The sequence below is a fragment of the Mirounga angustirostris genome, unplaced genomic scaffold (assembly GCF_029215605.1).
Source record: "Mirounga angustirostris isolate CCGP_5_RB_7025 unplaced genomic scaffold, mMirAng1.0.hap1 SCAF_9, whole genome shotgun sequence".
NCBI classification, from domain to species: Eukaryota; Metazoa; Chordata; class Mammalia; order Carnivora; family Phocidae; genus Mirounga; species Mirounga angustirostris.
Genome location: NW_026991717.1, coordinates 132887627 through 132909228, shown reverse-complemented (window position 1 = coordinate 132909228; position 21602 = coordinate 132887627). Strand labels below are relative to the sequence as shown.

At 55.0% G+C, this 21602-nt stretch overlaps 1 protein-coding gene across 1 annotated transcript in view; it reads right to left on the bottom strand.

Annotated features, from left to right (window-relative positions):
• RIN3 (Ras and Rab interactor 3) overlaps positions 1-21602 on the bottom strand; it is a 124598-nt gene that overhangs the window by 29254 nt on the left and 73742 nt on the right. Inside the window, exons 4-6 of the mRNA XM_064571502.1 lie at positions 16189-16261; positions 9419-9510; positions 678-2249 (exon numbers count right to left, since the gene is read on the bottom strand). Of these exons, the coding sequence (XP_064427572.1) occupies positions 678-2249; positions 9419-9510; positions 16189-16261 (1737 nt within the window). The remainder of the gene's footprint in view (positions 1-677; positions 2250-9418; positions 9511-16188; positions 16262-21602) is intronic.

Here is a 21602-nt window from a genome sequence, read left to right as displayed (position 1 = left end):
GGCCCACGTCCGGGTTTGGTGCCGGCCCTCCCTGTCCCAGGTCCTCATCCTACCGCCTCCTTCTTCCCCTTGGTTTCTCCAGCCTCTGCAACAGGAGGACATGTGGATGCCCTCGTCTGCCTCAGCCCACCCCCACCCATCCTTCCAGGCCCATAGCCTGACCCCACTGCCCTCAGAGCCTCTGCAGCGAGAGGTGCGGCGACCCGAAGGCAGGGACTCGTGGTTAGTGTCCCCAGTGCCTCTGGCTCCGTGACCTTGGCCAAGTCCTTCCCCCTGACAGGTCCTGTTTCCTCATCTCCAAAGGGAGGGGGCTGCAGCCTGTGCCCTCCGGGGGGCCTGCATCTCTGAGAGCCCCAGGAGCTGCAGAGACCGCTCCGGCCCTCCGCAACCACGCACGGTGGTTGGTATTTCTTTTACCTCTAATTGCTCCCTGCGAAGTGTCTCCCTAATGGAATCAGTAGCATCCTGGGCAGGAGGGGTCGGGGAGGTCCAGCCGGCCTCGCCTGGGGTTGAGGTTCCTCCACCATCTAACTGGCCCAGGGACGAACTTGGAAGTAAGTGGCCGCACAGCAGAGGGGTTCAGTTCGTGGGAAAGGGGGATTTCCACTTCTGGAAATCACCCCTCCCTCCTGCCCACTCCCAGCCCCTCCCCCCTCCCCCCCGGGCCCCAGACTGACCCAGCTCGTCCTCGGTGTGCAGGGCAGGGTCCACCAGGGCCTTGAGCTCGGTGCTCTGCAGCAGGTAGCTCTTGAGCTGGGTCATCATGGTGCGGATCTCCTGCAGCATCTCTGTGCTGGAGGTCTGGCGCACCATCATCTCCAAACTGTACACCTTGTAGTCCTGCACCAGGTTGCCGAAGTACGAGGCCTTGTCCTGCGCCAGTTCCACCACCCTCTTGGACAGCTTGCGGTTGTTGGAGAGGAGCGCGTGGAAGACATTGGTGAAGCTCACGAAGCTCAGACGGTGGCGCGCCTTGCCCAGGATCACCGAGGACTTCTTCTTCCCCCCAGGGCCGCTCAGCTGTTCCAGCTCCTCTTCTGTGCTGCTGGTTGAGTAGGAGTCCTGGTCTGTGGCCGAGGCGGGCACTCCCAAGCTGTCCGAGAGGGAGGCCAGGGAGCCCTTGAACTCTGCCGTGCTCTGGGGCCGGGTGCTGGACGGGGCGTGCGGGCTCTGGGGCCTGGCTTGGGAGGCAGGGCTCTGGCCTTCTCTGGGTGGACCGGGCGTGGGTTTCTCGGGGGCTCCCTCCTTCGTGGACGACTCGGTGCTCTCCAAGGGGCTTGGAAGGCCTGAGGCCAGCTGTTGGGAGATCCGTTTCCTCCTGGGGGGCGGGATTGGGGGTTGTCGGATCTTCCTCGGCGGCTCTGGCAGGCTGCCCGGCTCACTGGCTTTGGCCGCTGCTTCCTGACCTTGTTCTGTTGTCCTCTGAGGCCTGTCCCCAGGACTGTCTGAGGTCCCCTGGGGAGGCAGGCTGAGCGGGGATGCCCTGGAAAGACCTAGCTGGTCCCCCTCTGCGGCCATCCCCCTGTCCACTTTCCCTGCGCTCTGGTCCTCCAGGGAGACCTTCTCAGAGATGCGGCGTCTGGGAGGAGCAGCAGGGAAGTTCTTCTTCCCTGGGACTGGAGGGGCAGGGGTCTGTGGCAAGGGGCCAGGAAATGCCCCTGACTTCATCTCTTCCTCCCTGAGGGGGCCCAGGCCTGTGGGCTGTGAAAGCCTCTCACAGGCTGCCATGGGTGGCTGGCTTGGATGGTCGGGGGGGCCTGGGGCATGGGGTGCTAGACGGGGGGCGGACACCGGGGGTGTGGGAGGAAGGACCTCTGGAGGCAGGGGAGCAGCCACTGGGCGGGTACTGGGCAAAGGACAGGCCAGAACAGGAGAGGGGGGTGGAGGAGGCCGGAGCGGGCCAGAGGGTTGGAGCAGGGGTGCCGGGGGAGGGGGTGCTGGGCGGCGAGGGGCCCACTTGGAGGTGGGTGAGGTAGCAAAGGAGGTGGGAGGCAGCAGGCGCGAGGGGCAGCTTCCAGGGGGTGGCTGGTCGGCAGGCAGTGCACTGCCGCCACAGTCCTCGATGAAAATTGGATTCACAAACCACAGGCGGTCATTTCCTATGGACAGCTCAATTTCACACGAGCAGTTCTCGTAATGGGCGCTGGACCTGAGGCTGGAGGCTGGGGGTGCTCCCGGGGCTGGGTCTCTTGGGGGCTCCGTGGGGCTCCCACCACCTCGCCGGGGGTTCAGTGAGGAGTCCCAGAAGCCTGTAGAGACAAGAGAGGAAGAGGCTGATCAGTCCCCAAACCAGGTTCCCTGCTGCCTGCCCGGCAGGGTGGGGGGGGTGGGGGTGGGGCTGGTGATTGTGGGAGGGGTGGGGGCAGGGCTGTGACCAGCGTTTGCTTCACTGCTCTGAGGGTTATTTCCCCTCTCAGGCTGCTTTAAACCTCTCCCACCACTTCCTGCCTGGAGAGGGGAAGCCCCGTTTGATCGTCTGGGGCTCTGCGGGGGTGGGGCTGGGACCCGTGGTGACAGGGTCAGCTCTAGCTCTGCCCCTTGGCACATGAGAGCTCATCAGAAGGGCACCGATGGCTTGGGGGGGCTGGCAGTCACGTGTTGGGGGGACAGAAGGCAAGGGGTTCTGCAGCTGATCGGCTGGGTGCCCTGGGGCAGGTGACTTGACCTTTCCAGGCCTCCGTCTCTGGTCATCTCTAGAATGGGGATCCCCACAGGGAAAGGTGCTTTGGACCTGTTTTGGCCACCACGGTGGCTGTGTGGGGGAGGAACGAAGTATGCATGTGGCCGGTGAGCTCAGACCTGACCATCCAAATGGGGAACACCAGCCCCACTGCAGAATGCCCTGGACTGTCAATCTCTATGTTAAAACAGGCAAATGTCCCATGCCTCCCGTGTGTGTGTGTGTGTGTGTGTGTGTGTGTGGTAAAGGGGGGTGGGTCAGAAAGTGGGGTAGGAGGACCCTGCACTGTTGGCTCTCGGTTCTAGCACAGACCTTTCTCCTGACCCATCCCTCACAGAGAGCCCACGGCTGTGGCCACCAATGCAGGCCTGTCCCTCTCCAGACAAGCTTGGTCAGTGCCAGGCTTGTTCTGGGTAAGGGCCATGGGACATTCCAGCTGAAAGGGCACAGGTCGTTGGCTAGCTCAGGAATTCTTGAGCTCCTGACCTCTGGGTACCAAGTACTATTGAGGAGCTGATGGCAGCTCAGGATCCTCCAAAAAGGGCGAAAAGTTTTTGCGAATCATTTCTTTTTTCTTTTTCTTTTTTAAAGATTGTATTTATTTATTTGACAGAGAGAGAGATCACAAGTAGGCAGAGTGGTTGGCAGAGGGAGAGGGAGAAGCAGGCTCCCTGCCGTGCAAGGAGCCCGATGCAGGACTCGATCCCAGGACCCTGGGATCATGACCTGAGCCGAAGGCAGATGCTTAATCGACTGAGCCACCCAGGCGCCCTTGTGAATCATTTTAGATGGTGTATAGGCCACCCTGGGCTCACTCCAGCAGTTCCTCCTAGAGAGCAGCAGGGACACCAGTCTCCTCAGCTTGTTAATTTTAGAGACTGATAGTGCAGGGTCCCTTGTTAACCATGGGGCCAGGCCTCCAGCCTCTCATCCTGAGCTCCTTACTTCTGGGAGGGATTCGCCACTAAGAAAACTGCCAAAAATAATGTCAGGAACAAACACGCATTGGATTCTGACTGTGTGGGCAACTTGCTTTACATGGGTCATCTCATCGACCCCTGACCACAGGCCTTTGGTGTAAATCCTAGTATTGTCCCCAGAGGACATGAAGATTAGAGACCCAGACAGATTAAACAACCTGCCCAAGGTCACAGGTTGGCGAGTGGAGGAACCGGGATTTGAACCCGGTTCTAAAACCTGTGTGCTCAGCCCCCAGGTTCTGTGTCTTCCTTCATAGGAACTTGCAACACTTCCCATCCGAGTTGCTTTCCCAGGGTCGGAGTGACAGCGTGGTGTGCGCCCCAGAACTGGGGATGTTGTAAGAACACCATAGGCTCTAGACGTTGAAAGAAAGGGAACATCACAAGATGGTCGACCCCCAGAGATGGGGGCCTTTTCCACCTTGCTGGCCAGGGGTGGCAACTTCAGTCACGGGGAGCGGGGTGTAATCCAGGACGACGGGGCTGCTGGGACACTGACTGAAAGTGAGTGTGTGCATCCCCTCCCCCACTCCGCAGTGTGTGCCCCTCCAGGGAAGGAGAGTGGGGCCACCGTTCAGCCCTGTCCTGGGCAGAGCCCCTGTGTGGGGCAGCCTGGGGCAGCTGGCCAGTTGTTTCCATAGTAACAAGGATGACAAACTTTCACGTGAACTGTTCCAAATTCGCAAAGCTCTGCGTGCCTCACAGCCCCTGCTTGTGGACGTGCAGAGCCTGGCGTGGGAGGGGAGCCTCTGGGCTCTCTCACGTCCAGAGCAGACTGTTTTTCAGATTGTCCGGGCCCTGCACTTTGCTCTCTGGGGCAGCTACTGACCTCTCCATGACTGATCCACTCTCCCAGGTGCTTCACACCAAGCACACAGATGTTCTGGGCCCAAGGAGTAAGCACCTGAAGCACCATCTGCCCTGTCTACACAGGACCAGTACCAAGTTGTCTCCTTGGAAGTATTCCCAGCAAGGAGAAGCCAGTCTGACTCAAAGGTGGACTGGCAGCAGCCCCATGTGTGAGCCGAGGCCCCTGATGCTCATCTCCAAGTTCTCTTAAAACCTTCTTTAGGGTAAAGATGAAGTCATGGGGCAGATGATGAGAGGAACTGCCCACCTACGCCTGGACATTCTCATTGCTCACTTAGACCCTGGCCTTAGCCTGCCCACACCCCCATCCAGTCTCCTCCTCGTGATGCTGCGCACAGAGTAGACCCTTGGTTGCTCTTTGTTCAGAGTCAAATCACTGCCAACCTTTTAGCCTGGCATTCGAGGCCTGTGGGATCTGGTCCTGCACATCTTTTCCAGCTTCACCTACTGAGTAGTTACCTACTCATTCCTTCCTGAACATGTCATGGGGCTGTCCCACCTTAAGGTCTTGGCTAATGCTGTTCCCTCTGCTTAGACTCCTTTTCCTACCCTCTCGACCTGGCAAACTCTTACTATCTCTCACAACCCAGGTCAAATGTTACCGTTTGGTGGAGCCTTGCTGACACATTCAGACCTCCCGTATACTCCTCTGAGTTCCCCCAGCTCTGGGGCACACCCTGACCCACGTGACTAGCCCTGGGACTGGAATTCTTGGGTTTTGTCTGACTCCCTCCCACCCCTTCCAGGCTGTGAGCTTCCATAAGGCACAACAATGCTTCATTCATCTAAGTATTTGCAGAACCTAAGGCATTCTGGCCCAGAGCAGGAGCTCAGCCCCTTGGCTCACACGAGTGCATGAGCTTCACCAGAGTGGACAGTCAGGTGGAGTTCTGAGCAGGGACACTTAGGCAAGGGTCATTTTGATGGTAACGTGGGTATGACCTGAACCAGGGAAGGATGGCTACAGGCAAGAAGAGACAAAAAAATGGGAGGAGGAGGGCAAAAAGAGGGCCGAGGAGCTCCAGCCAGCCCCACAGCCTGCCTCAGGATAGCAAGGTGGGGCCATCATGTACAGAAAAGAAAAAGAACACGTTTTCCATCGCTTGCATGTGGCTTCTGGCAGGACCAGCACAAACAATGGGGTTCAGAGCAATGGCCCGGGGCCTGGGTGACTAGGAACTGCTCCCCGGCCCCTAAGATAAGCCTGGTGGTTATGTTCTGGCAGGCACAGCCTCAAAGCCAATGCCACTCTGAGGGGTGGGGGAAGCTGGGACCGAGGAGCTGCATCCTAGGATCTGGGGACCTGTCAGGGAACCACAGTGGCAGTGCGGGCCTTTATGCTTAAAAAAAAAAAGGGGGAAGTAGGTAACTTTCTCTGCAGCCTGCAGTATGCCAAGGCCAGGGGAGAAGCGGAACCCAGTCATGCAATGCTAGTGGTTGGCAAAGCGGGGGACGCCCGGGCCCACGGGCATCACGCCAAGCCTCGGCTCAGCTGCCGGAGACGCCCAGAGCAGCCGTGTCTTCCCTGCCTCTGCGCTGTCCCCAGACCGAGGCGGACGTGTCACTGGCCCGGCAGCGTCCTGCAACTCGGCCGGGGATGCCTCTTGCCGGGTGTCCGCTCCTACAATCCTTGAGGGCCAGGGCCGGGCCAGGTACTAGACTGTGGGCTCGGAGGGCCAAGGTGATGAAGGTTTCACGCTTGGGGAGCCCCGGGTTAGCGGAAGGGACAGAGAGGGGATGAGTAAATGCAGCCAAGTATTCCAGATGCCATGGAAACAGCTTGAAAGTCCAATGAGTTTAGTGAACATGTATTTTTGTGGCATCCCAAGGACGGGCAGTTGGACCCTTGAGTTGTCATTCACACTTGGGTTGTCGGTGGGTGTTTAATAACTAGGAAAATTCTCATTGTAGAATGTAAAGGAAAAAGCAAATTCCATGCAAACTGGCTACAGCTGCAGAACAGGTGCTTTCTCCAAACATGTTTTAAACATATTAAGCGTATATATACCTCCAATGCATCTGAGACCCTCTGCAAATCTAACCCTTATTTACCATCGCTTTCTCTACGTTCCTCTTGCACTTAGAATCAACTAACTGCATGTAATTTCGTGCTGGATTGCTCCCTGTGTTAGTTTTATGGCCCCAAGATGATACCTCTATAGAGTGCCCCCTGGAACACTGGCTCCCCAGGGCCAAATCTGGACCTTCTGAGGTCCGCTCATGAGCCATGAGCAACCCCTCTGGGTTATCACATGGTGCTAACCCTGCAAAGAAATATCTCTGTTTCAGCAACATCATCCCTGCCCGAGCACCCAGGCTTTGCAATGATTTGGATATTTATTACATTCTGCTCGTTTTGTAAAAAGTGAGTAGAATGCCAGAAAAAGTAAATTGCAGACACTACTGATAGACACATAAGCTTCACAACTTATTCCAAGGGCAAGGTCAGCGGGTGGGGTGGGGCTGGCTTTAGAGCCGGGAGGGTGGGGGCGGAGGGGAGCGGGGCCGGCAGTGGGGGGGGCGGGCGGCCGTTGCTACCCACAAAGCCCGGCTGACCTTTTGCCCTGTTTCTTGGAGATTCCCCAGTGTCCCTTCACGAAGTCCCCTTTTATCTATGCTAGTTCGAGGGGGTTTCAGTTCTTTGTCAGGAGAACGCCTCGTCTGGAACAATGAGAGATGCGCAGGGCACAATGCCTAGTGTGTTCGGGGACCCTGGGCATATTTTCTTTGCCTTTGCGTATTTCCTATCAGTGCTATAGGTGAAGGTCAGTCCAGGGACACCTGCCTGTAGTATAATCCCTCCCAGTTTTTTTTTTCTTTTTGTTATGCAAGTGACTTAAGCTTTGATGGAAGAGGCATCCTTCATTATCTTGAATAAACATGTTGCTAGTCCCAAGACTAGATTACGGCAGGCTGCCTTCCTCCACCAAAGCTCCTCTGCTTTAGAGATCTTGGTAGGTTTAGATTAACTGACCATTTGGGCCACTTGTTGTTGTTGTTGTTGTTGTTTTCCTCTCTTCCGGCATATTAAATTCCCCTCCCTTGTTTTCAGTTCACCAACTGAGAGTGAGCCTCCGAAACCCTAGGTCCCCACTGTCAGCCCCAATAAAAGCAGAACCCCAGGCCCGCACGATGAGGGAGCAGAAAGCAGCTGAGGACAAAACACAAGCTGACACCCTGCAACCCCCTCCCACCCCTGCACTCCCAGGTGGGATACGTGAGACAATCCTCAGGCCCTCCCAGCTGCCCTAAGACTAAGGGAAGGGAGAAACAAATGGTTCACGGGTCGAGATCACAGTCCTGCAGGACAGGAGTCTCCCTCAGTTTACCAATGCCTTACTGATTTACAAGGAAAATGCATTCCTATCAGTAGCCTAACTTCCAGAGACCCATAGACTCAATTTCCTGGAGCCCTAACCTCCCTCTCCCTTCCATGAGTGATGTGGGAAACTGAGGCAGAAGGGAAAGGAAACAAAATTAATTTCTTTATGACCTGCAGCCCACTGCCTGAGATAGGCAGAGCGTGACATGCCTCCTGGAAACTCCCAACTGTTTAATGTTAGTTCCTTACTAGAAGGAAAAACCACGTTAGCTTGACAATAGCCGGGCCCCCAGGATCCTGAGAGTCTACTTTAGCATATGAAAATCCTTTGGGACGCCTCCCTGTGTCCTGACCTCCCCCAACTCTCAAGTATATGATTAGTCACTCCTCATATCCCCAGTGCGGCAGCCCCTTCTGCCCAAGGATCCTGTCCCCGTGCTTTAATAAAACCACTTTTTTGCACCAAAGGCGTCTCAAGAATTCTGTCTTGGCCGACGGCTCTGGATCTCACCCACATTCCAGAACTATACTTGCGCTTTCTCCCCGCGACCTTACCGTGAGGCCCCAGGGGGGCTGTGTAGTTTCCAGGTCGTGTGAGCAATAAAACTTTATTTTTTCAAAGTCTCCTGACGCTTGTTGCAAACGTAGGCCATCTTGCAAACGTCATAAGAACCACGAGGGCCAGTCCAACCACAACATCGGGCATTGATGGGCTGAGACCAGCACACAACACTGCCTGAACCCCATGGCGGGGCCAAGGGCTGAGGCAAACAGACCCCTCCCGTCAGAAGTAAACCTCCCCAGACCCCTTCCCAGACGGAGCCCATGCATCTCAAGTTCCCGGCTGACTTGGCTTCAAACTGGCCCCTGACCTCTGCAAAACAACAGAGAAGGTTGTGAGGTGTAGCCGAGGGGCAGCGGGGAGGCCCTGCTTGGTGTCAGAAAGCCCTCGGCGCAGATCTGGCCCACCCTGGACACGCTTCTCAGCTGTGCTCAGACGTGATTTTGTATATTGAAAATGGGGACACGAGGATGACACAAAGACAATGCCAAGCAAGTACGAAGCACCAAAAGTATCATTATGCCACTTTAGACCTCAGGGGAGAGGTCACTGGGGCTGCGTGAGTTACTAACCCATCCCTCATCCCATATCCAGTTCACAGTCATGTTCCTGTTGCTTTTCCTTCTGACGAGGGTGGGACTGGAGCCAGGGCTGGGGTCGTGCTGGTGCCCGGCTCTGGTCAGCGGACAAAGACCTGGGGGTTCCGCTCAGCCTTTCCCAGAGCCTCGGCCCTGCATTAGGTCAGCCTGTGCTGGCCCTGACCGGCCCCCGGTTCCTCCAGACCCCTCGAGGCTGTGCGTCAGACCTTCTGGGTGGCTGTAAAACGTGCCCCTTTGAAAACTGGGAGCATCTCCGGGCTACAGGGGCTCGGCAGCCTGGGGAGGGAGACGGTGGTCCCGCAGGAGCTGGGACTCAGCCCGAGGGGCTGCCCCTGCTGGTCAGCAGTCCTGAGGCCCCACGTCCTAAAGCCCTGGCCCCTCCCCTGAATCTCGGAGGGGACTTACCCAGGCCCAGGTTGGAGATGGTCTCGAGGTCTGTGAAGCTGCTGGCCTCAAGGATGGCCTGGGGCAGCCTTAGCGTGAAGGGCAGCAAATCTCTGTGGAGACAGCAAAGGCCGGAGGTCATGTCGGGGAGAGGGACCCGTGTGTCCATTCCCTGGCCCCTGCAATCCTGCTGGCTGCTGGGGTCTCCAGGCAGACTGGAAACTTCTCTGGGGCTGAGGGGCTGAGCCCTGTGGCTGAGGGAGCAACCAGTCAGATCTAGTTCTGGGCCAGCACTGAGGGACCCACAGAAATGGGAGACTCTTCTCCCTGGCCCCTGGTTTTCCTGGCCCTCGGGAAGCCTAGGTAGCTACCCTAGGTAGCTTCCTCTAAAGGTGCCATTCTGGGTAGAGGGCCCTTCCTGCCTGCTCCACATTGCTACTCCACACTGAGCCGGGCAGGGAGTGCACCGTCAGACTTCCCGGACAAGCACACAGTCAGACTTCCCCAGGGAAGGCTACCAGTCGGCCCTTCCAGGCTGGTCAGGCCCAGACCCAGACTGCGCCCTCAGCACTCATCCCACCTCAGGCCACCACTACCTCAATCTCTAACTTTGCAGGATGGTATGATTTAGTCCCGTGTTGCCTCAGTTTACCTGGTTGGCTGTCTGGCCTGCCGGCTGGGTTTCCAGTGGCTCCTGGGTCTCTGTGTATGTTGCCATGGGCAGTAGGGTCACTCAGCTCCTCTGCTGCCCACCCCTAGCCACCAGGACCATCCCCCACACCCCCTCCGCCACCTGCTCCGTGCGCTGGTCAAGACGCTGCTGCAGGGCTGGCTGGGGACTGGTTCCGGCCGGGACTGCTGTATCCAGCGCCTTCCCGGGCCTGGCCCCTGCTCTGCCTCTCCCGCCAGCTCCTCCCTTCTGCCCCCTTAGACCCTTCCCTTGCCCTCAGGGGCCTCCCGGCTGCCTCCCCAGACAGCATGCTCATTTTCCTATAGTGCGTGTGCCTTGCTCATTCCCACCTCGGACGGAGCTCATCCCTTCTGACGACATCTACTTAGATTCTACAGAGCCTTTGAGGCTGCACCAGGGACCTCCTCCTTCTCCATGACCCAGTTATGTTCAAGGATTTCATCTGTCCCTGCTCCCTGCCGCATCATCCAATTCACCACTTCATCCAGGGGCCGCCTCTTCCGATCCAAGGGAAAGTACCCACAGGAGGGGGTGTTTGCTGGGCAACCAGTATGTGCCCAGGTACTGGGCTGGGTGTTTGCAGGCCTTATGTCACATTTTTAAAGCTTTATTTATTTTAGGCGGGGAGGGGCAGAGGGAGAAGCAGACTGCTGAGCAGGGAGCCCCAACTCGGGGCTCGATCCCAGGACCCTGAGATCATAATCTGAACTGAAATCCAGAGTTGGACACTCAACCGACTGCGCCACCCAAGCACCCTGATATACAGTAATCAGCTATTACTATATCGCAACAACCCTATCGGTAGGCATCAATACCTTTGTATCACTTAATTAATTCCGGATCAGAATCCCATGGGGGAGCTGCTAAAAATGCAGATCCCCAGAACTATGCACGTAGGTTCCCAGGGTTGGGTCTGGGGGTGGGCCAGGAATCCATATTTTTCACCAGCTCTCAGGGGGATCCTGATGGACACAGCCTGGGATGGGAATCACAGCCCCGAAAGCAAGGGCTATCGATAACAATAAAAATTAAGGATCTCTCCAGGTGTGTGTGTGCGTGTGTGTATTCTCATATTTATATTCTCATATACATACATACATATATATTCTCATGAATATGAGAATATATATAATATATTCTCATTCTTCTATTTTTCTTATGTTATGGACAATTAAGTCCATTAAAAAACATTCACAAAAACAGAAATTTGTAAAATGGAATATTGCTCCAATGGAATAAGAATGAATGCTCTAACATTTGCCCCCCCACATGCTGGTGAGTGGGCTTGTGTACCTCCCGGGGTGGGAGATGCCCCTCCCTAGAGGCCTCTGTTCTAGCCAGTGTTTTTCGAACCTTTTTGACCATGACTGCCAGTAAGAAACACATACATACTCTCTCACACACACTCATACACATAACTAAAGCAAGAGTTTAGCAAAACAAGACTTATTCCACAAAACAAGACTTATTCCAAGTTACATGAGACACATTCTGATATTTACCAGTTTAATAAAAATTTTCATTTAAAAGGAAAGCAGTCATGGGGCGCCTGCATGGCTCAGTCGGTTAAGCATCCCACTCTTGGTTTCGGCTCAGGTCCTGATCTCATGGGTCGTGAGATTGAGCCCCGTGTTGGGCTCCGTGCTCAGTGTGGCGTCTGCTTGGGTATTCTCTCCCTCTGCCCCTTCCCCTCTGTGTAAGCTTGCTCTCGCTCCCACCCCCCTCAAATAAATAAATAAAATCTTAAAAAAAAAAAAGGAGCGCCATCATGATCCATTAGACTGACGTTATGACCCCCTCCAGGGTGTTTTCTAACACTAACCGTCAATTCTCCGATTCTCCGCACACCAACAGGGTGTCCCACAAGTTCATTCAGTTCTGGTGCTACCTACCTAGAGTGAGTGCAGACCCCACAGGCTCGGGACTCCGTCCCCCCTTCAGATGCCTGCTGCAAGTCCCAGCCCACCCCTACTTCCCCCACGGACCCCTCCTCACATTTAACTGTTTGCCAGAATGGTGCACAAAACTCAGGGGAACACCTTCCTTACATCTACCGGTTTATTATAAAGGACACGCCTCAGGAGTCAGTGTGAAGAGGCGCGTAGGCAAGGTAGTTTGCATGCCTCTCTGGGTGCGCCATGCCCCCCCTTCACCCCGCACCTCAATGTGTTCACCCAGCGGGAGGTCGGTGGGTGGGGCTGAAAGTTCCAGCCCTCTAAACACCGGGTCTCCCTGTGACCAGCCCCTCCCGAGGGTGCCTAGGGGCCCTGCCTGTGTCCATTCTGGCACTAACTCAGGTAGCTCATTATGACTAACAACCCCCCCAACACTCAGGAAATCCCAAGGGGGTTTTAGGAGCTTTGTGTCAGGAATGGGGACAAAGACCAAACCAAATATAGTTTTGTGTTATACTCCACTCACTAATTGGCTTTTACCCAGGATTGAAAAACACCACATACCAATGATACTCTCTAGTTAATGCTCGTTCTCTCTTCCCCTGAGGGCTCAGCGACCCCACCCGGAGGCTAATGGCCCCCAGTTCACAAGGCTACTAATTCCTGACCCCTGGGTGTGCTGAGGATTTGTCCTCACAATCTTTCTAAGGGGCTTAGTAGAGTGCCTGGTGCTTACTAAGTGTTCAAGAAATGATCAAGTGCGTTCATGCCTCTGTTGCTGAGGAAAGCAGCCCCAGCATCTCCCTGGCTCCTCTGTTCCCCCACTCCTCTCTGCAGTGGCTGTCCCCACCCCTCTTAGTTCCTCCAGCCACTGCTGAGGCAGAGGCCTCCTCATAGTGCCGGCATGGCTGCTGTGGCCCCGGGCTTGTCTCCCCTCTCCCCTTGTCTTGCTTGATTCCACCCCCTGCTGCAACCATGCAGCTCTGTTACAGTGCACACGGACAGGGAGCAGCAGTGCGGCTAATAGTAGCTGAGGAACGATGTCCCCACAGCTCCTGGGCATGGCATTCAAGGCCTCCTCTCTCATCCCTGCCCATGTGTCTGGTTCTCCCCGTGCTGCCATGCCCGAGCTTCCCGCCACTAAGTGCTCTTTCCTCTACCTAGAGTTCTCTTCCTGCCCTTCCGTGCCTGGCTTCCGATGGCACCTCTTCCACAAGAAGGCCCAGAGCCTCCCATACATGGAAGGGGAGGGCTGCATGGGAACAGCACGTGCATCGTCTTAGCCCCAGGCCTGTACAGGGGGCTGGGAAGAAGCAGCCGGGGCTCTGGAGTCCAGACAAGCTTGGGTTCAAATCGACTGAGAACTTAGCTGTGCGACCCGAGCTGGAGACACCCCCAGCCTCAGTTTCCTTGTCTGTAAGAACACACGTGATGGCTATTGGAGTGCTTACTTCATGCCAGGCCCTCCGGCAAGCCCCTTGCAAGGATCTTCGTGTCCAACCCCTAGCACAACCTGGGGGCAGGGGCATCAGCCCCTGAAGTGGGTCTCCAGATGAGAACACCTGCCCCGCAAGGCCGTGGTAGGGGCTAGAAAGGACTCGGTGGGCAGAGCGCAGACCAAGCCAGACTCAGCACAGACGTCGGGTCAGGGAGAGCTGATTTTTGCAGTCACCGCCGCTGCCCTATCCGGACCCTGGATGCCTCTTACCGGCTCTGCCCACCCACAGCCCGGCCTCAGCCGGGCTTGCTCCTGAGGGCCTCAGTGGCTTGTTCTGGCATGCTGGAGCCTCACTGCCTGTCCCACTGGCCCTAGGGAGAGCCTCAAATGCCTCTGCCGTGGGAGCTGGCTGGCTGGCCGGCTTGGGGGTACAAGAGCCCAGCCTCGTTGGCTTTAATGACCCCGAGGTCTCTCTTATGCTCCTGAAAGCCCCCAGGGACCCTGCTGAGGCTGGGATGCCTCCTGCAATCACACCCTTTCTGGGCTTCTCTCCCTGGCCCATCCTGCTCCCCCTTCCTCTCCGCTGCTCTCTCTTTGGGGGCAAGTCCTCTCAACTCTTGCCCCTAAGAGTGTCCCGGCTAAGGGGCTATTACTGTGCACCACCCCCGAGCTGCTGAATCAGAGTCTCAGGGGTGGGGGGGCACGGGCAGGAATCTGTATTTTTAACCAGCTCCCTGGGCGACTATGGGACCCTGTCTGGTCTGGGAAGCCCCTCTAGTCCTCACACCGGACTACCATCCAGCCTGGAGCATTAGGGTGAGCACCCTGAAGCAGGACCTGTATCTTCCTGAGCCGGGGGTGGGGGGTAGGGGGTGGGGGGGGAGGCATGCCTCCAATGAGCGCTCTGGAGCTGTGTTGTTCCTTCTTGGCTACCATCCCTTTGACAAGTGAGGTAACCACAGGCAGGAGAGGCCAGCTGACAGCCAGGTAACCGTCTCCAGCTCCTAGCCTGGGGTTCTTCCTCCCACGGCACCTCACCCCTGACAGATGGCATTGGCACTGACACCAAATATAACATGTTGACACCCAAACACATGGGCTCTGTGCCCTGTGATCTCCTCGTGGGTTCCCTGAGCAATCGAGGGCGGGCAAACAGGTACCTGCTTCTCTGGAACGTAGAGAAATAGCCTCCAGAGGCGGAAAGATTGGGAGGTGACGGTGTGAGCTTGGTGAGTATGGCTCCAGATCTCCCTGGACAGACAAAGTCACTACCCCCCATGGAAACGGAACTAGGACACCTTCTGGCTGGTGGGCAGCATGCTGCTTCTTTATCCTCTCTTTCCCCAGCACCTGTCTAACGGGTATTATTTCCATTTCACAGAAGAGGAAGTTGAGCCTCAGAGAGATTAGGTAGCGAGCTCAAGTTGTGGGCTCTGCAATTATGTCATCATTCAATTTTTTTTTTTAAAGATTTATTTATTTGACAGAGAGAGACACAGCGAGAGAGGGAGTACAAGCAGGGGGAGTGGGAGAGGGAGAAGCAGGCTTCCCGCGGAGCATGGAGCCCAATGCGGGGCTCAATCCCAGGAACCTGGGACCATGACCTGAGCTGAAGGCAGACGCTTAACGACTGAGCCACCCGGGCGCCCCTGTCATCATTCATTTATTCATTTAAAGCACCTGGCGTGTGCCAAGCGCTACGCTGGGCACCCCTCCTGAGATAGGAACCTCTAAGAGCAGGAACGGGCCTGTCTGCCTGAGAGCTTCGCATGTTGCAGGACACCACAGCCCTGGGGGCCTCTCGGCTGCTTTGCCTCGCAGGCCCGGAGGAACATGCTACGTCATCCAATTATCGTGGGAGGCACACAGTGGGGCGGTCGTAGCAAAGCTCACGGACCTGGGAGCTTTACGTACTTTGAATCTCTACCCCATCATTGGCCAGCTGCACAACCTGAGCAAGTTCCTTCTCTTAGTCTCAGCTTCCTCATCTGTGAAATTGGAACTTTTGCAAGATTTATGAAGGTAATGGATAGCACAGCGCTGGGTACCTGCGAGCCCTCGACAGGCGTCAGCGGCTAGCAGCTGCTGTTCCCAGCATCACCCTTCCAGCCCGTCCAAGCCCAGGAGGGTCCCGCTAGGTGGGAGGGCTGTTCTGGGATGAGCACGGTTTTCACTGAGCGGCAGGAAGGATGGGTCTCTCTGGAGCATGAAGACGTGGGCCTGGAGCCCTGAACCCCGAGACACCCCGTCCAGCCCTCATCAAGGCCCTGCAGTTTAAGCCATTATGGCACCAGGGTGTATTTTTACGTTCCTGTTGACCTGAAACCATTCTGAGTAAACAGAGTGGCTCTGAGGGTGGCGACCAGTCACCCACCCCACCCAGCAGCGACTTAAGAATCACAGGCTCTGTCCCGCTGAGGGGTATCAGCCCTTCCTGTTGTCCCCACAGGAAGTGCCATCTGCCTGCAACAGGGCAGGTCAGGTCGGCTCGGTCCCCAGCTGTCCTGGAAGCTGGGGTGAGGGGCAGTGAGAGCAGGGGTGGGGGGCAGGTGGTGATGAGGGAGGGGCCCTGCATGGCCAGACCAAGATAGCCTCAGAGCGCACACCTCCCCTCATGGTTACCAGGGCAAAGCCAGGGACCGTCCCCTCTCTCTGCATCCTCTGGGCTGCACCTTTCCCTCTGGGGGCCCCTGCCCTCGCCCCCATCCAAGGGTGCAGGAACATCTGTTGCACCCCGATGCCCTTCCATGGGGCCAGGTGTACTCACCTACTGACACAGTAGAATGCAATCAGTCTGAAGATGTCCTCAAACACAAGAACTGAGCCTTCCAGGTACAATACTGGGGAGAGATGACAAAAGCCTTGGATGAGTGTCCCTGCCAGACAGAAGGAGGCTCTCTGCGGGTGGGGGCTGTGCCTGCCATCTTCATGGTGGGTCTTGGCATCCCAAAGCCCCCTACACATGGGCTGCCAATCAGACTGAAGGGAAGTGGGGACTGAACTTCTATGGTGTTAATCCACTGAGATCCCGGGGGATTATTATAGCAGCTGGTGTTATCTTTAATATACAGTCATCATTTGGGGCAAAATGACACAGAAGACTCCAGATTGTAAAAGCAGAATTAAACATTTAATGGATCGGGGTCATCTCGGCCTGACGAGGAGCTGTGAGGGACCAGCAGGAGGCAAGTTGCCCAGATCTGTCTTGGCCTCCAGGAGATGCGGGGATGCCGGCCCAGGGCCACTGGCTCTTCACCCAAGAACCCTTGGGCCTATTAGAACCTTACTTGATTTGGCTGCATGGGTAACCCAAGAGTGAGGGTGACCCCGATATTTTCCAGCTCTCACAACAAAGAGGGATCAACACATTTGCCCAAGATCTCATCCCATGGTGGATATGGCTCCTTGGAGGGGTAGGGTGCTGGACTGTGCCTGAAAGGGGAACATGGTACCACACCACACCCTGCTTTGGACCCTCAGGGCAAGGGGCCCAGAGAAGCTAAGCGGTTTGGTTGAGGTCCGCTGCCCATCTTGGCTGCCACCCACCCTCATGACTCCTGTCATCCCAGGGTTCCATATGCCCAATAGGTGAGGCTCCCTGTGCTGGGGACGCGCACAGTGAACTCTCTTAGGCATCGGAGCCACTGAGAAACTGAGGGTGTCACACTTCAGTTCCAATTTCCTAAGGTTCTTCTCGCATCCGTGTGGGGGAAGGGAAGGCAGGACCTGGGTCCCAGGCATGGCTCCAACCATGAGCTCAGTTCCTCCCCCTGCAGAAGGAAGTAGCCTTTCCCACCCTAAACACGCCTGTATCTAGTTGACAGCAGGCTGTTCTGCTTTCAGAGCCCAGGACAGTATTTCACTGCATCGGTGATCTGCGAGATGGGCATACACGAACCAACATGTTTTGTTCCAATCGCTTTATTTTTATATTTGCCTTCTTTCAACATACTACACTGTGCTCAACAGTTAACATGATTTTTTTTTTTTTTTTTTTGACAGAGAGATACATAGCAAGAGGGGAACACAAGCGGGGGAGTGGGAGAGGGAGAAGCAGGCTTCCCACCGAGCAGGGAGCCCGATGTGGGGCTTGATCCCAGGACCCTGGGATCAGGACCTGAGCCGAAGGCAGACGCTTAACGACTGAGCCACCCAGGCACCCCAGTTAACATGATTTTTAAAAAGAAGTTCACATTCATCATCTATTTATGGCAAAGATGTAATGGTTTCCCATTAGGGTAGATATAAACACTTTAAAAGGGAGTTTCGTCGATTACAGGACCAGTGGTACTTGGAAAAGTCAGAAACATCAGTTCAAGGAATTAGCACCCTCTGCGAATGAATAGCGGTGGGGCGGCCCACAGCGCCACCTAGTGCTGGCATTTGGTGCCTCACTGACTCTTTCAAGAAAGTGGGCCAAGGGAGCCTGGGGCCAAAAAGACATCCTGTAGCCTCTAGAGGTAGAGAGAGCTCCATCTATAAAGTGGGATCCCTCAAGGCAGGGTTAGTGGTGATGCATGCAGGAAGCCAAGCCTAGCACACTGGGAGGCCGTGCTCAATAGTTAGCCGCTTTCGGGGCACCTGGGTGGCTCAGTCGTTAAGCGTCTGCCTTCGGCTCAGGTCATGATCCCAGGGTCCTGGGATCGAGTCCCACATCGGGCTCCCTAAGCAGGGAGCCTGCTTCTCCCTCTCCAGCTCCCCCTCTGCTTGTGTTCCCTCTCTCAGTCTGTCTCTGTCAAATAAATAAATAAATAAATAATCTTTAAGGAAAAAAAAAAAGCCACTTTCGCTTGCCATGGGGACTTTTCTGACCTTTGCAGTGCACACCTGAAACCTTTAAGATAAAGTCAGCCACTCCCCCTTCTGTGCCCCAGGCACTTTATGTAAAGCCATACCTCCTTTAAACTCAGTTTACCAACTGTCCCCTTGCTGGTCTGCAAATGGGGTGCAGGCACCAGAGCTCATTCCTTTTTGTGGCCTAGGGCCCAGGGTCTAGACATAGTGGCCCAGTCACCTTTTTACTGTTAAACTTGCGGATCTGTAAAGTCATGAGCAATGATGAAAGCTCTTGTTTGTTTCTTTAGAACCTGACCTCTTCTGCCCCAGCCCCAGGCGCCTGCCACATCCCTCCACGCTATACATACACTGATGATGTGACCTCATTTGGAAACAGGGTCTTTGCAGAGGTCATCGAGTGAACGTGCAGTCAGACTGGATTGGGGTGAACCCTACATCCCATGAATGGTGTCCTTATAAAAACACGTAAAGACGTGGGACACAAACACACAGAGAGGAGAAGCCAAGGAAAGACGCAGGCAGAGACTGGAGTGAGGTTGTCCCCGGCAGCTGGGAGAGAGGCGTGGAACGGATTCTCCCTGATCTGCAGAAAGAACCAACCCCGCCCACACCTCGATTTCAGATTTCTGGCCTCCACAAGGGCCAGAGAATCGATGTGTGTTGTTTTTGGCCCCCCAGCCTTTTGGCCCTTTGTCACAGCGGCCCTAGGAAACTCACGTGCCCGCTCATAAGCAATACTCATCCGCTGGAGCTGCTAGAAGGTGCACAGCACGCTCAGCCAGCGAGGATACAGGATTACCAAACCCTAACTTTAAACAAGTAAGCCACGGGGCGCCTGGGTGGCTCAGTTGGTTAAGCGTCTGCCTTCAGCTCAGGTCATGATCCCAGGGGTGTGGGATCGAGCCCCCGCATTGGGCTCCCTGCTCAGCGGGGAGTCTGCTTCTCCCTCTGCCTGCCACTCCCCCTGCTTGTGTTCCCTCTCTCTCTGACAAATAAATAAATTCTTAAAAAAACCAAAAAAACAAGTAAGCCAGTCATGGCGTGAGGTAGGCATGTAGCTTTGGCTTGGCATTATTATGGCTCCTCAATAGAAAATTTGTCCCTTGGAGGGGGGGCATTTTCCTCACTTTGTCCCTGTCAACGCAGTCCACATTCCACCCTCCAGGTGTTTGCTCGTGCTCTTTCCCCATGGACGAGGACCCCCTCTTTGACCTTCACTGCCTTTAGGATCCACCTTCCGCCCCAGAGCCTTTCCCGAGTATTCCGACTTCTCCCCTGGGAAAGCTGCACACAGGAGGTGCTCAAGAGAGCACACATTTTCCCAGCAGGGAAACGCCGTCTGGGTGCTCACCTTGTGATCTGAGGCTGTGAGACTGTGGGCCCACTGGGAGCAGGAACAGGTCTCACTTTCCCTGTCCCCAGCACCGCACCCAACCCTGTGCCAGGCACACATGAGGACCCCAAAAAGGACAGGTGACCCAGCCCTCTGGGGCCGGGATCAAGAGTGGACCACATTTACGGAGACAAAAGTAGGTTAGTGGTGCTTAGCACTGGGGCTTTGGGGGGAGATAGGGAGATGATATTAAAGGTATGGGTTTCTGCTTTTTTATTGTGTTAAACTATAAAAAACATATAATTTAGCTTTTTAACCATCTTAAAAAGCCACTCCCCCTTAAAAAGCCACAAAACTGCTGTGGACATGTGCGTACAAGTTTCTACGTTTCAACTTAATTCAGTAGCATTAAGTACATTCGCATTGTGCAGGATGGGGCTTCTTTTTTGAGGTGATGAAATGTTCTCGGACCTACTATGGTGAGGGATGGGCCACTGTGAACGCACCAAAAGCCACTGGTGGGTTTTTGCATCCTAAGTGGGTGAATTGTAGGATATTGAATATATTATATAAATACCTCTCAATAAAGCCATTATTTAAAAAAAAGAGAAACCCATACACCAAGAGTGGACTGAATTTCCCTGCCTATAGTATGTTTATCTGGGATTTTTATAATGAGCATATATGACTTCAGAAAGCAGAGAAACTCTAAAGCGTCTCTACATTTTTCGCTAATCTTCCAAAAGTCTCGGTAAATTTTTCTCTAAAGCTGATGGGTTGCCAGTGTCCTCTCAGCTGAGACCACTTTAGAGACCGGGCACAGCCGACAAGCCCCTGTGCCATCCACCACCAAGGGGACCACGCTGCCCCTTCCCCTGCGAAGCCAGCTTCAGAAAGAGCCTCAGGAATGCCTGGCAGGTGCTGTGCCCTTGGCAGCAGCTGGTGGCCGGGAGCCCAGCCAGGGGGCCCCCTCTCAACAAAGATGCTGGTTCCAGCTGGTCACCTTGGACAAGCGCCAGCAGCGAGCCCTCCACTGTGTACGGTCTCCGGGGTCCTCAGCTGCAGCCTCGGTGGGCACATGCCAGACCCGTCTAATGCGTTTCTCCCTCAAAGGGTAAGACAGGAGAAGGGGTCCCCGTCAGTCACACCTGGCACATCTGGAGGTGACAATAGGTGACAACGACCGGACACCACTTCTGCCTAGAGAAAAGGAAATATTTTACCTAACCACTCACCATCAAGATGGGACAGGATAGAGATGCGGGGTCCACGCACGCCGGCCCGGCCTCTAGCATTTACAACCTCAACATCAAAGTGAAATAGTCACCAAGACCAGAAAACTAGCAGAAGATTTTTTTTTTTTTTTTAAGAAATTCCATTCATTTGAGATTGGCTTTTTCCTAGCATAATTTCCTCTAGGGTCCTCCAAATTGCTGAGTGAATCAATAGCCTGATCCTTTTCACGGCTGAGTACTATTCTTTGGGTCGGGCGGACCAGTTTGCTTGGCCATTCACCCACTAAAGGGCTTCTTGGCAGTTTCCAGTTTTTAGTTACTTTTTTTTTAAAGATTTTATTTATTTAGGGGCACCTGGATGGCTCAGTCATTAAGCGTCTGCCTTCGGCTCAGGTCATGATCCCAGGGTCCTGGGATCGAGCCCCGCATCGGGCTCCCTGCTCGGCGGGAAGCCTGCTTCTCCCTCTCCCACTCCCCCGCTTGTGTTCCCTCTCTCGCTCTCTCTGTCAAATAAATAAATAAAATCTTTAAAAAAAAAAGGAAAAAAAGACTTTATTTATTTGACAGAGAGAGAGAGTGCATGAGCATGAGTTGGGGGGAGGGGCAAAAGGAGAGGGAGAAGCAGACTCCCCGCTGAGCACGGAGCCCCGACTCAATTCCAGGACCCCCAGATCATGACCTGAGCCGAAGACAAATGCATAGAGCCACCCTGGCACCCCTCCAGTTTTTAGTTATTATGCACAAAACTGCTGTGGACATGTGCGTACAAGTTTCTATGTGAAAGTGCATTTTCCTTTCCCTAGGGTTCCCAAGAGA